This window comes from Fulmarus glacialis, unplaced genomic scaffold (genome assembly GCF_000690835.1).
Source record: "Fulmarus glacialis isolate BGI_N327 unplaced genomic scaffold, ASM69083v1 scaffold10969, whole genome shotgun sequence".
Taxonomy (NCBI): Eukaryota; Metazoa; Chordata; class Aves; order Procellariiformes; family Procellariidae; genus Fulmarus; species Fulmarus glacialis.
In genome coordinates, this window is record NW_009231401.1 from 44516 (window position 1) to 66265 (window position 21750).

Sequence of the window (21750 nt, forward strand, 5' to 3'; positions counted from 1 at the left end):
TTTATTCAAATGCTTAAAATAACATAATCATTATAATCTATTTCTTAAGCCAGGTAAAGTGAAGAGACAATGTAGTTAGTCCTGAGGGAAGATTAAATGCAACATATTTCTTCCAGCATCCAAAAAGAAAGCACAGTAACAACAAGCTAGAAGAAAGCAGGATGAGATCTAAGACATTTAAAGCCCAAGATTACATGGAGACCCACATACACAGAAGTTACTAGATGACCATCCCTCTCTGATCACAAGCTTTCTTGATTCAGTCACTATGCCACCATCACTCTTCCATTATGAAAACTTTGAGACCCTCCTGTACAGAAAAGCATACCTATTCTATCAAACTTAGTTTCCAAAACACCCCCACCACTGTGCCTCTCCAGTCTAAATGTACTACACTTTGCTACTTGAAAAGTCACATACACAGCATTCAAAACAGGTTGAATTTGAAAAGCTGAGATGAAACAATCATCTCCATTATCTGAAGGATCAATGCTTCCCAATTGCTTCAAATACTACAGCTGATCATCTTCAGTTAGTATTTGCTCTAGATGTGTTCCATCTTGAAAAAAAAAAAATAAATCCTTTTTTAGTTTAAAATTAATTCACAATTACCAAGTATAGAGAATATTCCCATCTCCAGCAACTCACTTCGTCAAATGTGAGACGACTGACATAACCCTACAAAATTACTAGAAGTAAAAGATACATATAATAGTAAACAATTATTTTCCCTGGTTACTAATGCTTCAGATAAGTTACAGCTAAATCCCGTGTCTTTTTAGAAGTACTTTTTCCTCTCTTTCTATTTAGATTCTTGCTCATCTTGCTCTTTTCTTGCCTTTTTTTTTTTTTAAACCGAGGACAAAGAGGAATGCAGAATTGCAACTGCAAGTACAAATATGTGCTTCTATTAACTAAAATAAAAGAACATTGTGAAACAGCTATGTTTACTACATATTTGAAAAAAGCACACCATGTAACATTCTAAATTCTTCTAAAAATTGTTACCACTATTCCTGTGCTTCTGACCATATTCTATAGACTTGAATTTTCTCCCTCTACCTGCCTTCTCTACACTTTCCTTTCTCACACTAATAACTTTTGAACAAGTTAATTATGGCTATTTTATTCTGAAGCGCTGTCAACCGGAAGGGAATGCCAAAAGGCTGGCATAGCCAGCAACAGGAGTAACACAGAAAACTGATGAGTGGTCTGTGGCATCCAGCAGCATCTCATAAGCTTAAGGAGTCTATGAATGTACTTACATGTATTAATTTCCTCTAGCAATTTTTGAAAATTTAAGCAAGCAGATGCTTTGGAAGTTCGCTGGCTAATAACAAAGAGCCAATTTACATTACGAAAGGTATTCTTCCTTACGATAATATTGACAATGTTTTCTTGCAATGTTAAGAGCCACATTTCAAAGCTATGTGAAGCTATAATAAAACATCAGACCTGATTAAGCACCTGTAGCTTGTTTACTAAATCAGTATAAAAAAATGGTTTACCTTTTGCTTGCAAGCAATTCTAAAACCTGTTAGAAGTTCAGATTCATGTGGAATTTGGTTAAGCTTTCTTCAGAGAAGAAATAATTATATATTCTCTCTTTTAATTACTAAAAACAGCCCTTATATTAAAGATAAGTTCTTGTATCAAATTTCCAAGAAGTTGGGCAGTCATGAAAATACATTCAAAATAGAAGTATTTAATACAATAGAAAGAGAACCTGGAAATTTTCTTTAAAGTATTGTTTGTTCAAAATATGATCTCTCGTAATATTCAGTTGCAGTATCCCACACACATTACACATAGGTGCACACCCACACACAAAGATATAGGCCCTTCTTTAAAGGGCATTAATTACTATGGCAACTACAGTCACTAACATAGGCAGCTCCATTTATTTTATCATTACTCGTATACCCCTAGAAAGACCAGAATCCCGTGACATTTGCAAATACAGTTCATAATCCAATTTTATCCTACTTTATCCATTAATTATTTGAAATATACCATCTTTTGAAAATAGAGTAACATGCATCTTAAATTAAATGAATATACAAGACAGATTTTGTCATATGAGCAAACATAGTGAAGATTTGTGCCCAAACTTAAGTAACTCACAGTCATTTCAGACGGCTGAAATATATAAACTCTAGAAATATATGAATGCATGCCTCGCTGTCCTTCTATATCCAACACCATCTAAAAATTTCAGTGTGGAACATATTCAGAAACAGACTCCCCAAAAAATCATTATTTTTTGTACCATATACCTGGCTTCCAAAACACTGATAAACAGTGCTTGCTGTGAAAAGTTTGTTTTAGGAGCTTGTCTCGTGCCATTTAGGAAGCTTATGACAAAGCAAAGGAATTCAGTTCTCCTGAGCAGCATTAAACAGTCCTAACCTTGAGTCTGTACTTTTCTCTTTCTGCAGATTCCTGTTACTTTCATTACACACTTTGGAACTACATTAGTAGGGCAGGCAGAGCAATACATGGTACTGGTATCTTATCAGGTAATTCCAGAACATTTTTATTCTGTAAGAACTGAAACAGAAGTTGTACGGGGAAAAAGAGGGAAAAAAGCATACATTTGCAGAGAAAAAAAACAAAAATAGCAAGACTTGGCAAACTTTTGTTTCTTTGCCCTTTGTAGACTATACTGCACTTAGTCTGCACAGGCTTTTCTGCTCAGTTCCTCCAAGCTTGGTCCCATCAGTTCTGCTGCTGTCCTACCTCAGACTCCTTGTCTCGGACCTCTTTGCCTCTTCTGTTTGCCCTGTTTCCATGATTCAGGACTCTCCGTTGAATATCCTTGCTAAGCCTGACATAATCTTTTCTTCTAGACTTGCTCTCTTACCTCCACTCTGCCTGCTAGTCCCAATCCCTAACCCCCTCTCATTTTTTTTGTCCAATCTGCACTTAGTCATCCCCAGAAGTTCCACTAGTCAGCCTCTCTATCCATTCTTGTCTGAGATACCAGTTCCCCACAGCTACCAATATCCCCCCTAGAAATTACTCCCATTATGTCCTTTGCCAGCTCTCTTGTCCCAGGCTCTTCCTCCCTTCATTAATCATTTGCCCAGCCCTTCCTCCTCCTCAGTTAATACGCCCTTTTTTCACCTGCCCTCATTTTCTTCTCTACGTCTTCCAGATTCCTTCACTTGTAAATCATCATCTCAGCAAAGTATTATTTCCCTCATCATGGTCACACTACTGTTCTTTAGGTATTCAAGTACACATTAGGTACATTTGTTCTTTCAGCCTCCCTTTTGTATCCTGCTTGGGTGCCAACAGAAGATCCTCAAAAGCACAGGAGAGAGAGGCTTCCCCCGTTCCGTTCAACATCTAGTCTGACCAATTACTGAGCCCTGAAATTTGTACTGCAGCACACTCACTCTGCAAAGAAAGCACATGTCCAGTATGGTTACACTCACATGAAAGAGATGCTCTGGAAGTCTGAGAGATTTTAGCAGCTAAAGACATAGCTATTTTCTACCCACATAAATTGGTATTTTTCAGAGGGTCTGCTAATCTGCATGAAGTTTCGTAGCTCTCCATAGGGAAAATAAAATACATACAGCAGATAAAAGCCATCCTCTTAACAGATTTCCAGACCTAGCCCCAAATTATGAATATTAGAGCATTCTATATAAAATGTCCCAAGAATTTAGTGAGGCAGGATAACTTTACTAGGCTTTTTCTCAGTAACAGTTGAGCTATTCCGAGTAAGTATCTTCCTAAAAACTATTTCAGGCTGAGGAAGACATCCTGCATAGAAAGGACTGAAAGGACGTTTCTGTCTGAACAGGAAGAGTTGCATGCACTTAAGAGTGATTATTTTCAATGGGGAGCAGAGACATTAACACACAGAACAACTAGCTCTTTTTCAGTGACATTCACTTTGGAGCTGTAAGAGACACCTAAGAATTTGTGTTTCTATTAGTTCATCTGCTTTCTTATATTTGGATTAAAATACAAGTTATTACAGTTTAACTTACCGAACATTTTCTGGTCTCAATTTATCCAGTACCATCTCTATTAAATCAGGCCTGAATTCTTCAAGCAAATATTCAGCAGCCAATACTTCTTCTATAGGATAATACTAAAAAACAAAGCCCAGAAACAGGTACATGAATTAAACAAAAACTAAGCATGAAAAAACTACTATTTTATAAAGAAAATAAAAGTGCATACTTCTGGTCACTGAATCTGTTACTACCTTGGTAATTTCAAATCAGTAGTGCATAGATGTCTTAAAATCTTTCTCTTAAAACTAAACAAGTTGGAGTAGTATTCTAACTATGCAATCATATTTCTCCTGCATTAGGTAATTTTATACACTGCATATTACCATTCTTTTCTCTTGAAATATTTTATGGCTCAATATAAAAAGTCACCCACCTTTAAATACTGTTTAGAAGCAACTGAAGCAAAAATCACATGGTAAATGCTGACCCCTGGAGGATATTTTTAAAGATAAAAGAACACCAAGTACTCACTAAACGAACACCAAGTACTCGCTAAAAGAACACCAAGTACTCGCTAGAGTGCATTTGGGAAAAACAAAACATAACAAAGGAAAAAAAACCCCCTACCCACTAAGGTTTTTAGCATTCTCTAAGAATTCCATTTTTATTTACAGTAATTTAAAAGTATATTTCAATTATCTAAAAGTATAATACAAATTTACACAATTTTAATTCTCACATTTTTTATTTAGGATCAAACGGAAAATCTCTTAAGGTACATCGCAATTCAAGAAGAAAAAACAGTTACAATTCCTCTGAAAATGATCAGTGTGGTTGACAGGAAAACTTTGTTGATAAACATCTGTTTACCAAGGGAAAAAAACTAGGTGACCTAAGCACCAAGTACCTGCAGTTTGCCATACAAATGTACAGAATTATTATAAAATGGCTTTTTGAATCACATACATTATACAAAAAACTACAGTGGAACGACTTCCAGAACACAGAGTAACTCACACAAAGGATTTTAGAAAAGAGAAAGGGCCGGGGTCGGGCTGGAGACCAAGGACAATGAACCAAACCTGTGTTACAAAAAATTCAAATGTGAATGCTAAAGATTCAGAATTTGAAAGGTCTATGTCCAAAAGATTCATCGTATACTGAAGAACACTCATTTAACTACATTCTACATTAACGGCTAAGCAGACTAAGCACCCTGAAGGAGACGTTTTAAGTAATCTGTGCACTTCTACCATGGCAATACAGATTTAGTGACCAACAGCCTACACTTTATTTCCTTTACACAGGCCACGGTCTGCCCACCAACTGGAATTGAACATAAAATGTATTTGGTTACTTTGTTATTTTTGTACTGCTTGAGCAGGAGGGTTGGACAAGATGACCTCCAGAGGTCCAGTCCAACCTCAACCATTTTATGATTCTGTGATTACTTTTCAGCAAGGTCAGAGCATAATGCAACTAGAATAAAACAGACTAAAACAATCTACATATGACAATCAGATTAAAATGAAATTTTAAAAATTATACAATTAAGGAGACAAAACAAAAGAAAAGAAGCAGCGCACTGCAAACGAGGGAACAACTACCTGGAAAACATCAAGCCTACACCTGACAAATATGAAATGTAATTTGACAGCAAGACCTTAGTGGTGACTCCTTAGACCAGCACAAACGTGCTTTAAAGATGAACTTCTGTTTTGTTGAATAAAAAGGCTTTTTAAATCCTTTTGGTAAATATGTAACAACTTACGACATTGCATTTATTCATGCTAACTTATACACGGGTTCTTCTCCAAGTTATGAAAAACAGATAGCATTTGTAAGCGCATGAAATCAGCAAACAACAGTTCTAGCTTGGTTAATTCAAAGCATAAACTTAGTATGACTCGGAGGCCATAAAGAGAACTAGAAAAGTTATTTTTTTATTAGTGTTTAAGCAACTAACAGCAGAATCAAAATTACTATTCATACTGCAAAGCACAGCAAAAGAAAAGCAGTGAAAAAAAAAGCCCTGAATCAATACCCTGCTCTTTGGAACACTGCTGGCAACTTCCTGGCCTGATTTTTGGAGACAGCAATTGTAATCGGGAATGATCCAACAAATACAGACCACTGAAAGTCTGTTTCAGAAGTCAGAAGGCCATTTGTTAAAGAGATTTTATGCTTTTGACAGAACAAAAGCAAGAGACAGCATCACAAATAGGAGCTCCTTTAAATATCCATTTAAATGTTTTAAGTCTAATGCTTTTTAGTAAACAGAAAAACAATTCTAAAATTAAAGATCGTTATTTTAGACTTTAGAAATTAAAGGTGTAGGAGCATTAACAGGAATTCCTGCAAAGAAACCAAAAATGCCTCTGAGTAGATGTAGACGTTAGCTGTACAATGGAGAATGGCTGCAACGTGTAGAAGTTGCATGAATTTCACTAGACAAAAAAACCCAACTGCCTATATCTTCCTTTAGTGCAAAATGAGGGAACTGAATTTTGCAAGAAGTATAAAGACTAAGTATAAGCTACATGATGATTCTTTCAGTACCAATACGTAATCACATTAGTAGAGTCAAACATTTCTAATTTGCTATCTTAATACGAACATTTCTGCTTACTGGAGTATTTCAACATTGTTAACTATGGAAGCATTGAGAAACATAGTGCTTGTGTTTATGATAAAATATTATTTCTCTAATATTTCCCTAGAGAACATTAGCTATCAGGTAGACACAGAATGACAAGGTACATACGTCTTAAGATACACTGAAACAGATCAAATAGCAACTCGAGTTACTGTAAAATCAGTCCTGCCAAGTATAAAAGTATAAAATGGTAGAGTATGAAGGAAATGTGACTTACTGACTGCCCAAACTAAGATCTATGCAGCACGATATTAGCTTTCTCAGCTCAAGAAGTGCAAAGAACCTTTGCAAGTACTTCTGTTTATTAAGAGTGTAATCAAACATACTATATGTAATCAAACATACATGATTACTATATTATAAAAAAACAAAAAACAAAAAAAAAACAAAACCAAAACACAACACCCAAAAAAACCCCCAAAACCCACACACACTTACATGCAGCATTCCTCCAAGCTTTGATGTATAACCTCGTGGTCGTTCTTTATCTTTAAATCTGAACGCCACAGCATTTAGATCCTAGGAAACAATGTAGGAAGGGTTGAAAAGCATATATTAAAGACTATTTTAAGAATAATTACTGGCTACTTAATTCCTTTTTATAACATAAATTGCACAAAACTCACAAGCAATTTCGGATAGTCTCACAATGTAAAGCGTTATACAAGTCTTTTAAGTCCTGTTTGTCGTAAGAGATTTGTCCCATAGCTCATATATTTAAATTTCCTGATAATTTGAAAACACACTAACTTTGATACAACCAATGCACAGTGTTCCAGTGCAATGTTCGTTGTATGCTAATGAACTGAAGCCTTTCCTTCTTCCTTTTTTGTTCAGCCATACAAAAGGTGAGTTTAAAAACCGAAAAAGTGTGTTTCTTTATGCTGTCTTAGCCACAGAAATAGAACACATCATTCTTACAATACAATGGCAAGAGTGAATTAAAGAGACCTAAGACTATAAAGCCAATGAAAAGGACAGTCCATCCTTCTGTGAAACCATGGAGAGAGTCTGGTTAATTCAACAATTCAGCTGAAAATAAACTCAAAAGAAGATTCTTTTCAAACTAGTTTGCCAGCTCTTCTGACTCACCTCACAGCCTCAGGAGTGCTGGGGCTGATACAAGAAGAGCAAGGGAAAGACATAGGGATGAGATGGGAGGATGGAACTACCTCTTTCAAATCTTCTATTTGGTTACAATGACAGTGAAACAATTCCATTGAGACTTTTAGCAGGGGGTAAAGACATTTCTTTTACAGGTATACAGTGTCAAAATGCAAGAAATAAAGTTAACGCATCTGCAGAATTTCTACTCTTAGACAGAAGAGACTCAATAGTTTTCACCAAATAAAGCTAAGATGGAACAAGAAATCTCTACCCAAGTATTTGTAGTGAACCAATGAGACTATACATACAAATAAAACTGTTATTTCACACTGTCACTGAGAAGTGCAGTACTATTTAATTCTAATAGGATACTTTACATTTTTGCTCTGTGCACACAGAACCATACAGACTTACAAGAACCATGAACGGTTCAAAGCCAAAGTACTCCATGAAAAGTTTTAGTTCACCTCTCAAAAACATGAAAGAACAAACAGCAGATTAAATGTCCTACTGCTTTTACAGTATCAACTATACAATTTGACACATGAAAGAAGAGAGGGGTAGAATAACAGCCATTTGAATTTCCAATTCAATGTTACCCCTCACAGCAAATGCTTCCCTGCCTCCACCTTCAGTGAAGACTAAGGAAGGTTATGCAAAATCCTTGTGGACAGAGTAAGACACTTCTTCCTCCACCTCCATTATACTAGCATAAAATGTCAACTCACAGCTCTGTAAGAGTATTTCACATCTACATTAAGACAATATATTCTGAATGTACTTGTCATCTGTGTCATGCTGGCACCTTTAAAATTAATAAACTTAATTATCATGTGATTATTAAAAGCTACTTCCACAGACAATGAATCCGTTTCTACTTATAATCCAAAAATTTGTAAAAATACAACCACCACATATTTCAAGTACCAATCACTGTACCTTGCACTCTTGGAAAACCCATTCTTGAGGTCCTTCTGTACGTAGTTTTTGAATATATTGAAACATGTGCAAAATAATATCTTCAACATGCACTGGAAAGAAAAAAATACTTGCTTAATAATTCACTGAGTTCTGCACAAAGAAAAAATTCTGATGAACACAAATAGGTACGTTTTTATTTTTAATTACACCCTGATACATCAAGATATTTAAGTACCTATGCAATTCCACTGGCAAAGTTAAACATGTTTTTCTCAGACATGAATTTAAGGTAAGTGTTTAGGTCCCCAGCCAATTCTGAGAACTGCACTGAACATGTCTTAACACAAGATATTGATTTATAATATCATTTAACTCAGGTCTAAATAGTAAGAATAAGTAGCACACAAAGGCTTTTCTTTTAAAGAAATTTACCTTAAAATATGTAATGAAATACTTCAATTTAATATAACCTCAAATAAGTTGGTTTCTTATGTTAGATTAAGTGTGTTAGCACAGTGAGAGGATCTAAACACAGAATAACAACCAGTTAATTAAAATAAATTGGCTTTCAAGCTATAAACACAGTCTCTTTGGATACAAACACAAACCCATCAGATCAGGAATAACATGGAATGCAGACACAGTGCTTCACTTACGAAGTCCTTCCTCTGTCAAGTCCACATTAATAATGAAAAACATGAAACCTCTAGCACCTTCCTTCTGTCCTCCAACAAGAGTATTTACCCATCCTACGAAATCAAAATGAAAATATATTACATAAACAAATCTGTAACAATTTTTGCTACTTTTTGTATGCTTCAGCAACATTAAATTACCTTTTTTTCTTTTTTAACATTTTGACTACTTTACATGTTCTCCTTCTCTTCCCTAATGCCTATAGCAACAGTGCAAATTAAACATAACACAAGTCAGACGTACCTGATTTTGTGCTCAGTGTGATATGACAAACTCAAGATCATTTGATTACTGGGTAATTTATTTCTGTTTGGAACACAGTAATATAAAGAAAAATAGCAAAAGATACACTCTTGTAGTCTTCCAGACATTAAGGGACCTGACAGTAGTCTCTAAGTCAGTGACAGAATAGAGACAAGATCATTATGTCGAAGTTCATATAACTCTCTAAACAGGGTAGATAAAGGGCAGTGGAAGAAATACTAGCTTCAGTAGTCAGAGTGCCTGTTATTTATTTCTTTTTACCCACCACAGAAACAAAAATAAAGTGCAAAATGACTTACAATTCAAATTACTCAAACAGTTGGGGGCTTTAAATTTAACATACAGAGGTCAATTTTAAATGAAACGTAGCTAAGCTTTAAAAATCATGTAATAAATTACTTCTTAATTCTTTACCTTCAAAGGACTTACCTTTGGCTTTAAGCTCTGATAAAAGACTTCCCGGGCCTTCATGCCCAATCAGATGACCAAGGTAATGGCCAGGGTTTGACTTATAGTACTTCTGAAGGTCTGGTATAGGAAACGTGACATAAAGATTTCTAATGTCCTTAATAGGTACCACTTTGTAAAGTTGCTGAGGGGGAAAATAAACAAGGAGCTCCATAAACAAAAGGAAACTCTCATTATTTTATTCGTCTCAGGAGCACATACCATGTTCCCTTCACACATACACATTTTATTACAAACAAATCAACAAAATCTCAAAAGTAAAGGTCTGTAAAACTTAGGGCAACACTTTAGCCATTCACGATCCAAACAAAAAGAGAATTAATTATCTCTCAGTTGCTTACAGCTGCAACCAAATGTACAACCTTTACTATAAACTATACAAAACTATACTATACTCAGCATGGAAAGGTGGGTGGAAAATTAAGAAAGAAATATGGAACTTAACAGGGACACTGATACAAAAGCATTGAAGTGCACAATGTAATACTGAAACAAACAAAAAAAATCATGTAAGGTATACACTCTTGATGGAAGATGTATCTCTATAACGTACCCGGAGATGTTCTTCTTGGAAAGGATGTTCAGGAAACTCTGGTATAGGGACATTTTTATTCTCTACTTCTGAAAATAACTTTACTACTAAGCAAGTCAGCTCATCCAAGGATTCTAGAATAAAGAAACATTAGAAAAAGCATAATAATTATCTGAAGATTCTGGCAAATCTGGATTTTGTATATTCTTTGGGGGAAACATGAATTATACAGAAAAGTAGTTTTAATGGTATGATGATTATTAATTTCAGAAAGGAAATCTGTATTAATACTTAAGTTTTGAACTATAACATGCTATAAGCACCATGCTTATTAAAAGAAGGCTTCAACCATGATTAAAATAAATCCTGCGAACAGAAAAAACATTTTTAAATTTTACTGATGAATCTAATCTGGAACTGAAAAAAAGACACACCAGATATTGAACATTTACAAAAATAAACATTCCACAAAAAGCTTAAGGGAATTACAGCTGCAAATTTTCCAGAGTGAAAGCATCTTTGCCAAAACTTGGATTTTCTTCAGCCTCAGCTCACCTCCAGTACTTCATGTACATTGTGAGCCAGGGTCATCTGTCCTCAGCGCCCCAAAATTTCACACACATTTGTGACCTGTTTAAGCACTTCTACTTTTACATCCATTCTAGTTCCAGTCTGTGACTCTAGTACTCTCCAAAAACGAGAGAAAGACCATTTGCGGAAAGAATTTGATGTTCTGCATGAATTCACCTAAATTGACCTATACAGTTTCTGTTGAAATACTGCCTTCAAAATAGCTATCTGCTTAAAAGAAATGCATTTTGGAGCACTTCTCAAAGTGAGAATAAGATAAGAAAGACTCATCTGTCAAGTTTTTTAGCACACTCCTTTCAAGGGTGGGTGTTGAAGAAAAAAATGGGCGTTTCTTGGATGTGTCAAAGTACAACCTTAATCCTTGAAAGATTTCAAAAAGCGGTCACCTTGTTAGTCAAAACAATCCCAGTTAGATTTAGAAAGCAGAATCTTTCCTGCCCAACATATGCGTGCTCCTACACTACACTGAGAGAACCGTGCAGGGGGAAAAAAAAAAAAACCAATGCAAACCAAAATGGGTCACTGTATAATAAAATTTGTGAACTGCCTGTAATTCTATTAATTCACCATTTTTTATCCACATCAGCAAAATACACATTCATTTATGCTTTACAACTACTGAGAGGGTTTTCTTTAGGACAGATTTCCAGCTGCCAGGATGATTCTTACTGAAAAAGTTTCCATTTAAAAGTCTATGTGTGAACTGCTGTACTAAAGCCGTTCTATGATTACTCAGTGAACTTCGCGTCTGATTAGGTAAAAAATTTAATTGAATTTAATTATTTAATTTTAGCAAACTTTTGAATATTTATTACTATTTACTAGAGAAATTATATTCTGATTCCCCCACCACTTTTTACTGACATATATTTTTATTTGTTTTACATTACATATATAACATGGTGGGAAAGTCAGAGAATTACTAGGCTGTACATTTATTTTAGAATGCACAAGAGGAGAGAGATCATGGGGGACCTGCAGTGTGTAACTCAACATATTTTTATGTTATAGAATTTCTAACTATTTATTTATGTATTAATTAGCAGTACTGCTATATTGACAGCAAGGTATTTCAGCAAAGAATTTATGGAATAATGCTAACAAGGTTCGTTTTCTGCAGTTTGCTTTTTATGTGTGGAGCTCCCTGAAAATAATTTAAAAAAAAAAAAAAACAAACCAGGAAGGACGTAGAACTTGTAAATTTTCAAATTTGAGGCAAGCCCTCAAATAGCCAAATCAGTCATTAATATAAAGCCTTCTGGAAAGCAATTGCATAATTCTCCTGCTTGCACAATAACAGAGTGAGAAAAGCTATGTGTCTTTTCAGAGAAATTAAGATGCAACTTTTGTGCAGATAGCACCTCACTATTACAGTGACAACTACCTATTAAATATGACAAATAACTGTACTTGTATGGCATTTTGTATACAAGCAGACGAACAAAAAGCCTGAGAGTTACCTTTCAAAAATTTATTTATTTATTTTATAAGATTGAAAAGAAAAATCCCAAAGATCAACGTTTCAAAGGCTCCTAATTTTTCTAAATATTGAACTATTTGCAGGGGCAACTCACACTGAAAGAATTCGACTGTGGAAAGTGACCAGGTAAAACCACCTAAATTCAGGATTTTAACAAGAATAATTTTTGTATTTTGTAGTAAAAAAACCCATATATACAAATTGCAGAAATGTGTGAAAGGTAACAGATTTTAAGACTATTTTCTACATTTTATTGATATTTGAAATGCAGATCTTGTCTGTCCTGGAATATTGCCTGCAAAGTAAAGAACTAGTTAAAGAAAAAAAGATGCCTGGAAACCTTGAAAACAGAACTGTTAAATGAGGAAGAGAATTTTAATTCAACTGTTTTAAACTCTGATCAATATCTATTTACCTTCAATTAATAATAAATATTTTTAAAGAAAATAAAAGGGTGGGTTTTTTTTTATTTTGCTCAGGTAAAATAAACAGAAGAAAAAAAAACTGAGAAGGAGGAAGCACCTTTTTCAAATAGCAATAAAAATAAATTCACAATATTGAAAAATATTTACAAGCTATCTTCATCAATATTATAGTGTTTACTTGCAGAAAGTTTCCACTGCTACCAGGAGAATAAGCAAGGCATTTTCACACATGAGATACATTAAGCCCTAGTGGTTCTACCTACACACCTACTAGTAACACATCTCATACCTCACCTTTTAAAAAAAAAAAAAAACAAAAAACAAACCCAAACACTAATACATTTTACTGTTCAGCTTGCAACAGTGAAAAAACCTTTCACCATATTCTAATCAATATGTGATGTTACAGCAGGTGAGATATAATAATAAATTGAATTGAAAGGAATTAGGGAGCCTGGAACTGATTCAGTAGTGAATATATGCACAAAACTTGCGATTCCGTTAAAAAGTATAATCCTCACTGTGTTTGCCCACCTTAAAAATCTACAAGAAAAAATGATTCATATATATGCTATGATTGAAATTAAACAGGTACATTTTGTTAATCGGCTTCATACTTAGCATCCTGTAAATGGATAGTTGTAAAGGAAGATTTCACTTTGCTAATGAATTTTATTCCATTCGTACTCACCATCCGAGCATTACTGTAAAACACCACACAAATACCACTCTGCCAGCATATTTTCAAAAAGCAAACAGTTTTCAACACACTGTTATTAAGCTTTTGGCAAACCTATGTAAAATATCATCTCGACTGTGGAAGATTTTAAGCAGTTGGAACCTCCGTTAAGTTAACTCAGAAGTAAACTTTTTATCTAAATGTTAGGTTAGATTTATCCTTTGATAATACAGAAATTTTTGTAGTGGAAGTATAAGTCTAAAATATGAAAACAGTATCAAAAGTGCTCCCAACATCTGAAACCACACAGGTGTCAGTCTTCGTAAGACAAACATACAATAACAGCAACTGATGACTTGATAATGGATATAAAATTTTCAGCTTATTTTTTCTATTGTAAGCTTACAAACACATAAATGTATACATTGCAAGTTGCTTTGGAGACTTCACTAAACATAAAATTATGTTTGGTCACACTGTAAAAGTTTTACTTTTTTCCCTTCCGTAGCTTTTCAGACACTTGCATACACTTCATTTTCTTCAAGCATAAATACATGTAAAGTCTTACTCAACCAACAGAACAAAACTCACCTCTTCCTAATACACAAATAGCCATTAAATTTGATGAATAATAAGTAGAATGGAACTTCAATAGCTCTTGTCTTACATCTATTCCTTCTTTGGTTGGTCTAGTTTCCAGAGTGAGTTTGTTCCCTGTAACATTAAAAAAAAAAGTTAACAATACTTGATGTTTATGGATTTACAAATCAAAAAGAAAAATATAAATTAATAAATCTGCTTTCCTCAGATGGCTAGTAATTTTAAAAATAATTACTATGCATAATAAGTAAACTGGATCAATACTGTCTCAGCTTATCAGAGACAATAAATACTTCCACTCTCAATTTGCACATTCCTAAAGAACCGAGGATGTTTTAGTCTTCCAAATTAATCTTTTTAATTTGAATGGGTTATTTCAAAGCAATGCTCTAACTCAGGAGAAAGGTTTTTCTCTGGCACATTTGGAGTAGGTTTTACTCCCATATACTCTTGTCATAGGAATCACTGTGTGAAATTATTTGTGGCATTGTGTGCCACAAATTACAGCCTAGTATATTAAACGAAATAAATAATTACTAATTTACAAACATGATTTGTAAATTCTGACTGTTCAGCTTCTGCTTCATAAACAGCCGAGCTGTTGCTGCAGTAGAGGAACAGGACTAGAGAGGAAGAGAACTACAGCTCTCCCTGAATAAGCCCATAAGCAGAAGATACCAAACTTTCTCCATTAAGTTATTCTCCTGTTAATTAGTGCAATCTTTACATCAACATCAAGCTTTCAATAATTTACTCTAAGGACACACTCCACGTTTATAGTCAAAGCAGAACTCGTGTTTAGTGAAAGTAAGAATTTGAAACAACAGAAAAATTAGAGTCTACGAAGAGCACACTGGACTTTAATCAACTCCACTTCCCATTACTACATGGACACACAAAATGGTCAGCAGTATCTACAGACCAGAACTACAAACTAATACTCTGTCTGTTAACTTTGAGATCAGTAAGTCCCTTAAGCCACAACCAGACCAGGTACAGAAGAAAGCAATGGATGAGGAGGAAGAATAAGGCAAGAAAATGTAGCAGAAAAGCTGACAGCAAGAAAAAGAGAAAAGACTGGGAGAGCATGCCTGCTATGCATATATACATGCCCCGTGCACAAATTCTACAATCACAGATACAAGTTAATACAAATCAATGAAGCAAAATTAGCCACATAAATAATAGACAAGTTTATTGTCCAGGTGTTTGGTGATCAGATACAACTCTAATTACAACTGCAACAGTCCACAAATTATCATAGAGAGGCTGCCTGAAGCAATATATTGCTTTAATTTTCAAAGTTCACTGGTGAGTAAAAGCAAGGATTCTTAATGACACCTACAAAGGATAATTAGGGTATTATGTTTAAAATATTTTGTCTATATTCCTCACCATCTGCAGACAAATGAAATGCAGAAGTTTTAGATACCCTGCTGTGTTTATTCCCACAGAATCAATACATTGGTTAAAATAAAATAAAGCTAAAGCTTTGGCTCAGTAACTGTGCTGTTACAGTACTGGAGTACATTAAGAGGCAACAGTCAGAAGACACCTTGTAGATGTAGGAAAATGGACACTAGACCATGCAAAAGTGCCTGGAAAAATACTTGACACTGTTGCGGGTACTGATGAAGAATAATTACCATCATAGGCATGAATTCAGGGAGATGAGTGAAGGGTATCTGGGGACAAAATGCACATCCTAGAAAACTGAAAGATTAAGGTGCATTTGTTTCTCTGGACAGACAAAGAGTAATAGAAGGTTTGCTGGCAAAACAGGCTGCATAGCAACGAGGAGTGACCTGAAGCATCAAATGGAGTCGTTCCTGTATTTTGCTAGACTAACATCTCAGCTGATCAAAAGGAAACAATAACGAGGATGTCAACTGCAATTGTCATGAAAACCGAATCACAGTTGTCATCTCTTTGGGTAAATAAAAACCATCAAAGGTGGGCTCTACTTCTGCAAAGTCAGATCTACAGGAAGGCTATGTGCTATAATTTAATTTCAGGATCAGAGCCTAATCTAAGAAGAGATGAGTATGACTACTGCTTTGAATTTGATCACATTTCGGGTATTCTCCCCACGAAAACATTTCACTTGTGGCCAGCTATAAAACCTTCTTAAATTGTAGAAAACTATTTCTGCAACTTCCACTTATGTTTTCGGAGTGCTATATAAAAATTAAATAATCTCTTCAATAGCAGAAATTACAGGATATGCTTTGGATGCTTGCCTGAGTATCTATATATAGTTCCCAAGACTTTATTTTCAAATTTACCTGTTTGGAGAATGCAGTTGTAGTTTCCCCGTTTCAGACAACCTCTCTTTATTGGCGAACAGAGCAATACATGCTCTTGTAGCAGCTGGCTACCAGCCCCTCAACTGTGCCCTCCACCAACAGGTGCAAAAATATTCTTCTCTTTCTTGAGACAGAGGAAGAAACCAGTCCTTAAAGCCCATTATCTGCCCTCCCATCATCCTACTATACCCAATATTTGCATCAACTATTCATCCAGCAAACTGACCCAGCCACAAAACACATTCACGCTCAAGGATTAAACAGTGCAGTGCATGAATTAATAGCCCTGTTACTTTGATAGTTTCAAAAATAAATACATGCAAAAAATAACTTCTATGGGGAAAAAAAAGCATTTAAACTTCTGCGAAAGCATCAAACATTTGTGGTTTTGACCATAACTATGGTATCTTACTTTAATGCTTTTTAAATTGAGGTTTTGGGGTGTTTATTTTAAATTGTTACTAAGCGTTCTGTGAATAATAAAGCCTGGGATTTGTCCAAGACCGTTTTATCTATCCATTTACTACTGTTGTGTTTCATGCTTAAGATTTTGGTGTTATATTCTTACTCAGTAATTTTCACGTTACTTTGCTGATCTTTCTGATTGAACCTAGTCACTGTCATCTAGTCCTAATGCAATACTAGTTAGCAAAAAGAACATGTGGCTAACAACAATTTAAACACAGTTCATTCACTTTGTTATGCACAAAGATTTAACAGTACCAAATTATGACAAATCCCATAATTGGAAAACAGCATTCACTGCAGTAATTATCAAAATCATAAAGGATGCTTCATCGCTGTACTGCAAGTCTTGGATCACTCTGTTTCTTATGTTTTGTTTAGCTCTGTTTGGTCTATGATGTGGAAAATGTGATAAAGCACCATAATAAACATGTACGGAGAGGAAAAAAATGGAATTGTGTCAGTCTCTCTTTAACAATTTTATATATACAATAATACTATGTATGTTACACAGAACTCCCATGCATGGATAATTATATCTGGACAAACCTGTTCCAAATTTACTGAAGGGATGATTGGGGTTTCCAGTAGCCTTCTCCAATTGAAACAACCTCCAGGCATCATTCATCAGATTCTTCTCATGCTCAGAATCAACAGCATTCACTTCTCTATCTTTGCAGCTTTCATCAAACAAAGGGCACAGGAAAAACTGGGCAAATCTAAACAGAAAAATTTTAATTCAAGTCAAGAGTACTGTACATAAATGGTAACAGAAAAGTATGAAAGTTGGTACCTCCTGAAAACAGCTGAATATATATATTTTTTAATGCAGAACTTATAAATTCTGTAACAGTTTTGACACTGATTCACTATCTTTATTTCTCAATTTTCTTTATCTATAAATGCAGGCAACAACATATTCCTCATATAAGGTACAACAAGGATCTAGAACCTTGCATCATAATTCACACACTGAAAATTTCTACTGTTTTGAAGTTTAGCTGCAAGAGACTCTTAATCTCGCAAATCAAATCAGTCATGTCAGACTTCCAGAGAAAATCCAAAGGGAAAATCCACTCTTTATCTCACTGACTACGCACCTTTCAATTTCTGTCCCCTCCCACAAAAGGCAGAGATTTCAGTGAATTCCCTTTACTAAAGGCATCCTAATATATTTCTAGACTTCATCCTTCTTGTGCTATCAATGAAATAAACATCCTATGGGAAGCATAGTATTTGATTATACAATCAGAGTATTTGCACAATGCATAAGGTCATTATCATATTCTGTGCCCCACATTTCCAAAAATATTCAGTGTAAACACAACCTTTGAACTTCAAAAATTCTGCCTCAGTGAAGAACTCTGCCAGCTGAAAAAAATCTGAACAAAACTTTTGAACCGAAAAATATCTGGTATCAGTTTTAACAAAAGATAGTGCTCTCAACCCTTTCTTTAGTACCATAATGATAAAACCATCAAAAAACTTGTACAGTTTCAAACAGTAACTATATAACAAAAAATTAAATATAAAAAAAATGCATTTACCTGTCTAGTGCACCTTCTAGATGTTCATGTGACACATCGAAGTAATAGTTGGTATGTTCTCCACTCGTGAAAGCATTTGAGCTCCCAGCATGCTCACTAAGAAATTGGCTATACTCATTCTCTTTTGGATATTTCTTGGTTCCCAGGAACAGCATATGCTCACAAAAATGACTAAGCCCAGCAATGTTGGGGGGATCAGACAAGGATCCTGCAGAGGGAAAAGTTTCATGTAACCATTCATAAAAAGTAATACTAAAACGTTAAGTCTTTTAAAGTGCTTTATAGTACAGTATGTTGCCTCAGGCAATTATATCAATTCTGTAGATGTAAGCAGACACTTGTGCAGCTATAGCCAACTAAACTCAATCTTAAAAAAAAAAAAAAAAAATTTAGAATGAGCAACTGAACCAATTAGTGTCTCAAATTGCCTCTCCAGATCAGCCTACATTGCCTTATAGAGACAATTTTTCAATTGAAGTCCATGACTCATAGTCTGTAAACACCTGGCAGATCACAATGTTCTGACTTCTATACCTTGACTTTAACATCTGCACTGTGTTAAAAGGCAGCAATTGCCAACAACAACTAATGAGCTATTTATCCTGTGGTTTATAGGACGAGTGATAACCTGTAATTGCCTGAACACAAGCAGCTATTGATGACCAGCTAGTACGTGTGAGGGCAGACAGATTAAAAGACTGTAACAATGTCCAAGAATGGAAGCCAGAAGTTTGAGTCTGGCGGTCCTGCTTCGGAGTGTGCAACAATGTGCAATGGGAGAGTAGAGATGAAGGCAACAGATACAACTCCAGTACATATGCAGGAACTGGATGCTGCAGTTGGCTATTACTGTCACAGTACCTGACAAAACCACATTTGGGATCCTCTGAACTAGATGATTTGTCACAGCTATCTCCATAATAAAAAAGGACAGAAGTTTTCAAAGTTACTCTACTACTTCTGTCCTAACACCAACAGCAGCAAGAGCTCCCAACTACAAACATGGCAAGAGGATGCTTAGGTAATGAGTAAGGATGCTTAGGTAACGTGCGCGTGCATCATACTTTCCAAGCAACTGAGCAACTACACAAGCTTGAGAAATACCGCAGAGTGCCTCTCCAACTCTTCCAGCACTACAGCATTTTCTCACCTCTACACATCAACAACTTAACATGGAGGGGGAAGAAAAAAAAAGTCTGACATGACAGATGGAGCTGTCTGAAATAATTGCACTCACACCCGCCCCTTTTCTGCTTACAAAAGATCTTTCATAACATGAAACTTAATGGTTAAAAGAAGTCTTTCTACTGACTGAGCTACACTTGAGTAAACAGAGTGCAGTAAGAGAATTTAATTAGCTCTAATAATTTTCAACTTGATGTGTCAAAGAATTAAACTAACTATAAATCACAATAAAAGGCTAGGCTGCCAACTGGATACCACTCTTGTCAGTTTATTTGCAATTAAGACACTAAAACTTAAAGCATTTTTATTAATGACATAATGAACACAACATGCATTAAATACCTATGTGCACATCAAGCGCTGCTGAAGACTTATCTGTGGTAGGGTCACTAATGAGAAGAGCTTTAATGCCATTTGCCAATTCCAGTCCACGATATTCTCGTTTATCCTCAGGTGATTTGATAATTTCATTTGTTATTCTCTTAATAGCTGGATTGTTCATTTTGTTATTTGTCTCCTTCTGAAACCTTAAAGAAAACAGAATAAATTTCACTTACTGTTTTTACTTAAGCCCTGCTAATATTTTAATATTATGTTAGAGAATACTGGGTGATATTGACAGCAAGAAGTTTAGTTCTGCGCAAAACTCATAGAACTGGCCTAAAAGTATAGTTCAGATCCTGAGAGATACTGCTGTTAAAACAAACAAACAAAAAATCCTCAGACCAAGTAACATGATAAAATTGTAGATCATGTAATTGAATGTTTCAAGTTTCATACTAATAGTAATTAAAAAAATAACCTAGTAAAGAAATATCATCCCCTTATTCAATTATGATAAAAATGAAATGAAATGAAGCATATGTTGCTATCTCAAGTATACTTTCAGGCTTCAGCAAAGTATTTCATGTATCTGAATTGGTGGTTACATTATGAATGTTGTAACTTTGCAATTGTCAGATAAACAAAATTTTACTAATAAACCACTGGATTTGTACACTCAAGCAAGAAAGGGTGACACCATTTACAATATTGCCATAAAAATACAAACACACTGCAGAATTGCCATGATAAACAGGAATAGACTGTCTCACATGTTTAAACTTCTACTATTAGTTTAACAGACATGCTACGAGACATGCTTCTTTAACGGCACAATTTTGAAATGCTAAGAAGTGTGATTCTGAAATTATAAACTCTGGTTATTCAATTTTTTTAAATGCCAAGTGAAAAGATGAGACATTCAGAGTTGGATATTTGGGGAGGTAGAGTGGAACCACTTGGCTGCACGCTAAAAAAAAACCCAAACAAAAAACACCAACATAAAAAACCCCAAACAAACCACACACACACAAACAAAATAAGCAAACCCCAGAAACGGGAAATCAGAGAGCTATGCTCTGAGCCAATCATGTGGTATATTTCTGTATGTAACAGCCACTGAATTCTAACCTTGTTTTAAAGGAAGGGTTTCAGAACGGGCCCTGTTATAAATATATAGTACCAACCAAATTCAATCTTTTCCTGCGGTGAAATGTTGCTTGCCATATTACCAAGTAACTTACTACAGGAGCTTCATTAGTTGTTGCTGAACAAATTTCACTTACAAAGAAAACCAGATCCGAGACTAACTCCCCACCACAACACATACACAGAGGCATGAGAAATTTTGTATGGTCCTGTCGGTATCACATAGATAACAAGGAGTTTCACAGTATTTACTTTTCCATTTTCAGGTTGTACAGTTCAAGGATCTTCATCCAAGTTTTAAGACTACATACAAGCTTTAAGACCTTAGGGGATGTGGAACATGAAGGACTGCACAGTTCTCAACATATTATTGTTTCAGGTCGT

General features: G+C 35.0%; 1 protein-coding gene across 1 annotated transcript in view; it reads right to left on the reverse strand.

Moving 5' to 3' along the window:
* Positions 1-21444, reverse strand: part of IDE (insulin-degrading enzyme) — a 57029-nt gene extending 35585 nt beyond the window's left edge. The window contains 11 exon segments of the mRNA XM_009584561.1: positions 4005-4108; positions 7069-7149; positions 8677-8768; positions 9315-9407; positions 10048-10210; positions 10640-10752; positions 14385-14507; positions 17714-17883; positions 18712-18919; positions 20239-20423; positions 21401-21444. Of these exon segments, the coding sequence (XP_009582856.1) occupies positions 4005-4108; positions 7069-7149; positions 8677-8768; positions 9315-9407; positions 10048-10210; positions 10640-10752; positions 14385-14507; positions 17714-17883; positions 18712-18919; positions 20239-20423; positions 21401-21444 (1376 nt within the window).
* Positions 21445-21750: the final 306 nt, after the last annotated feature.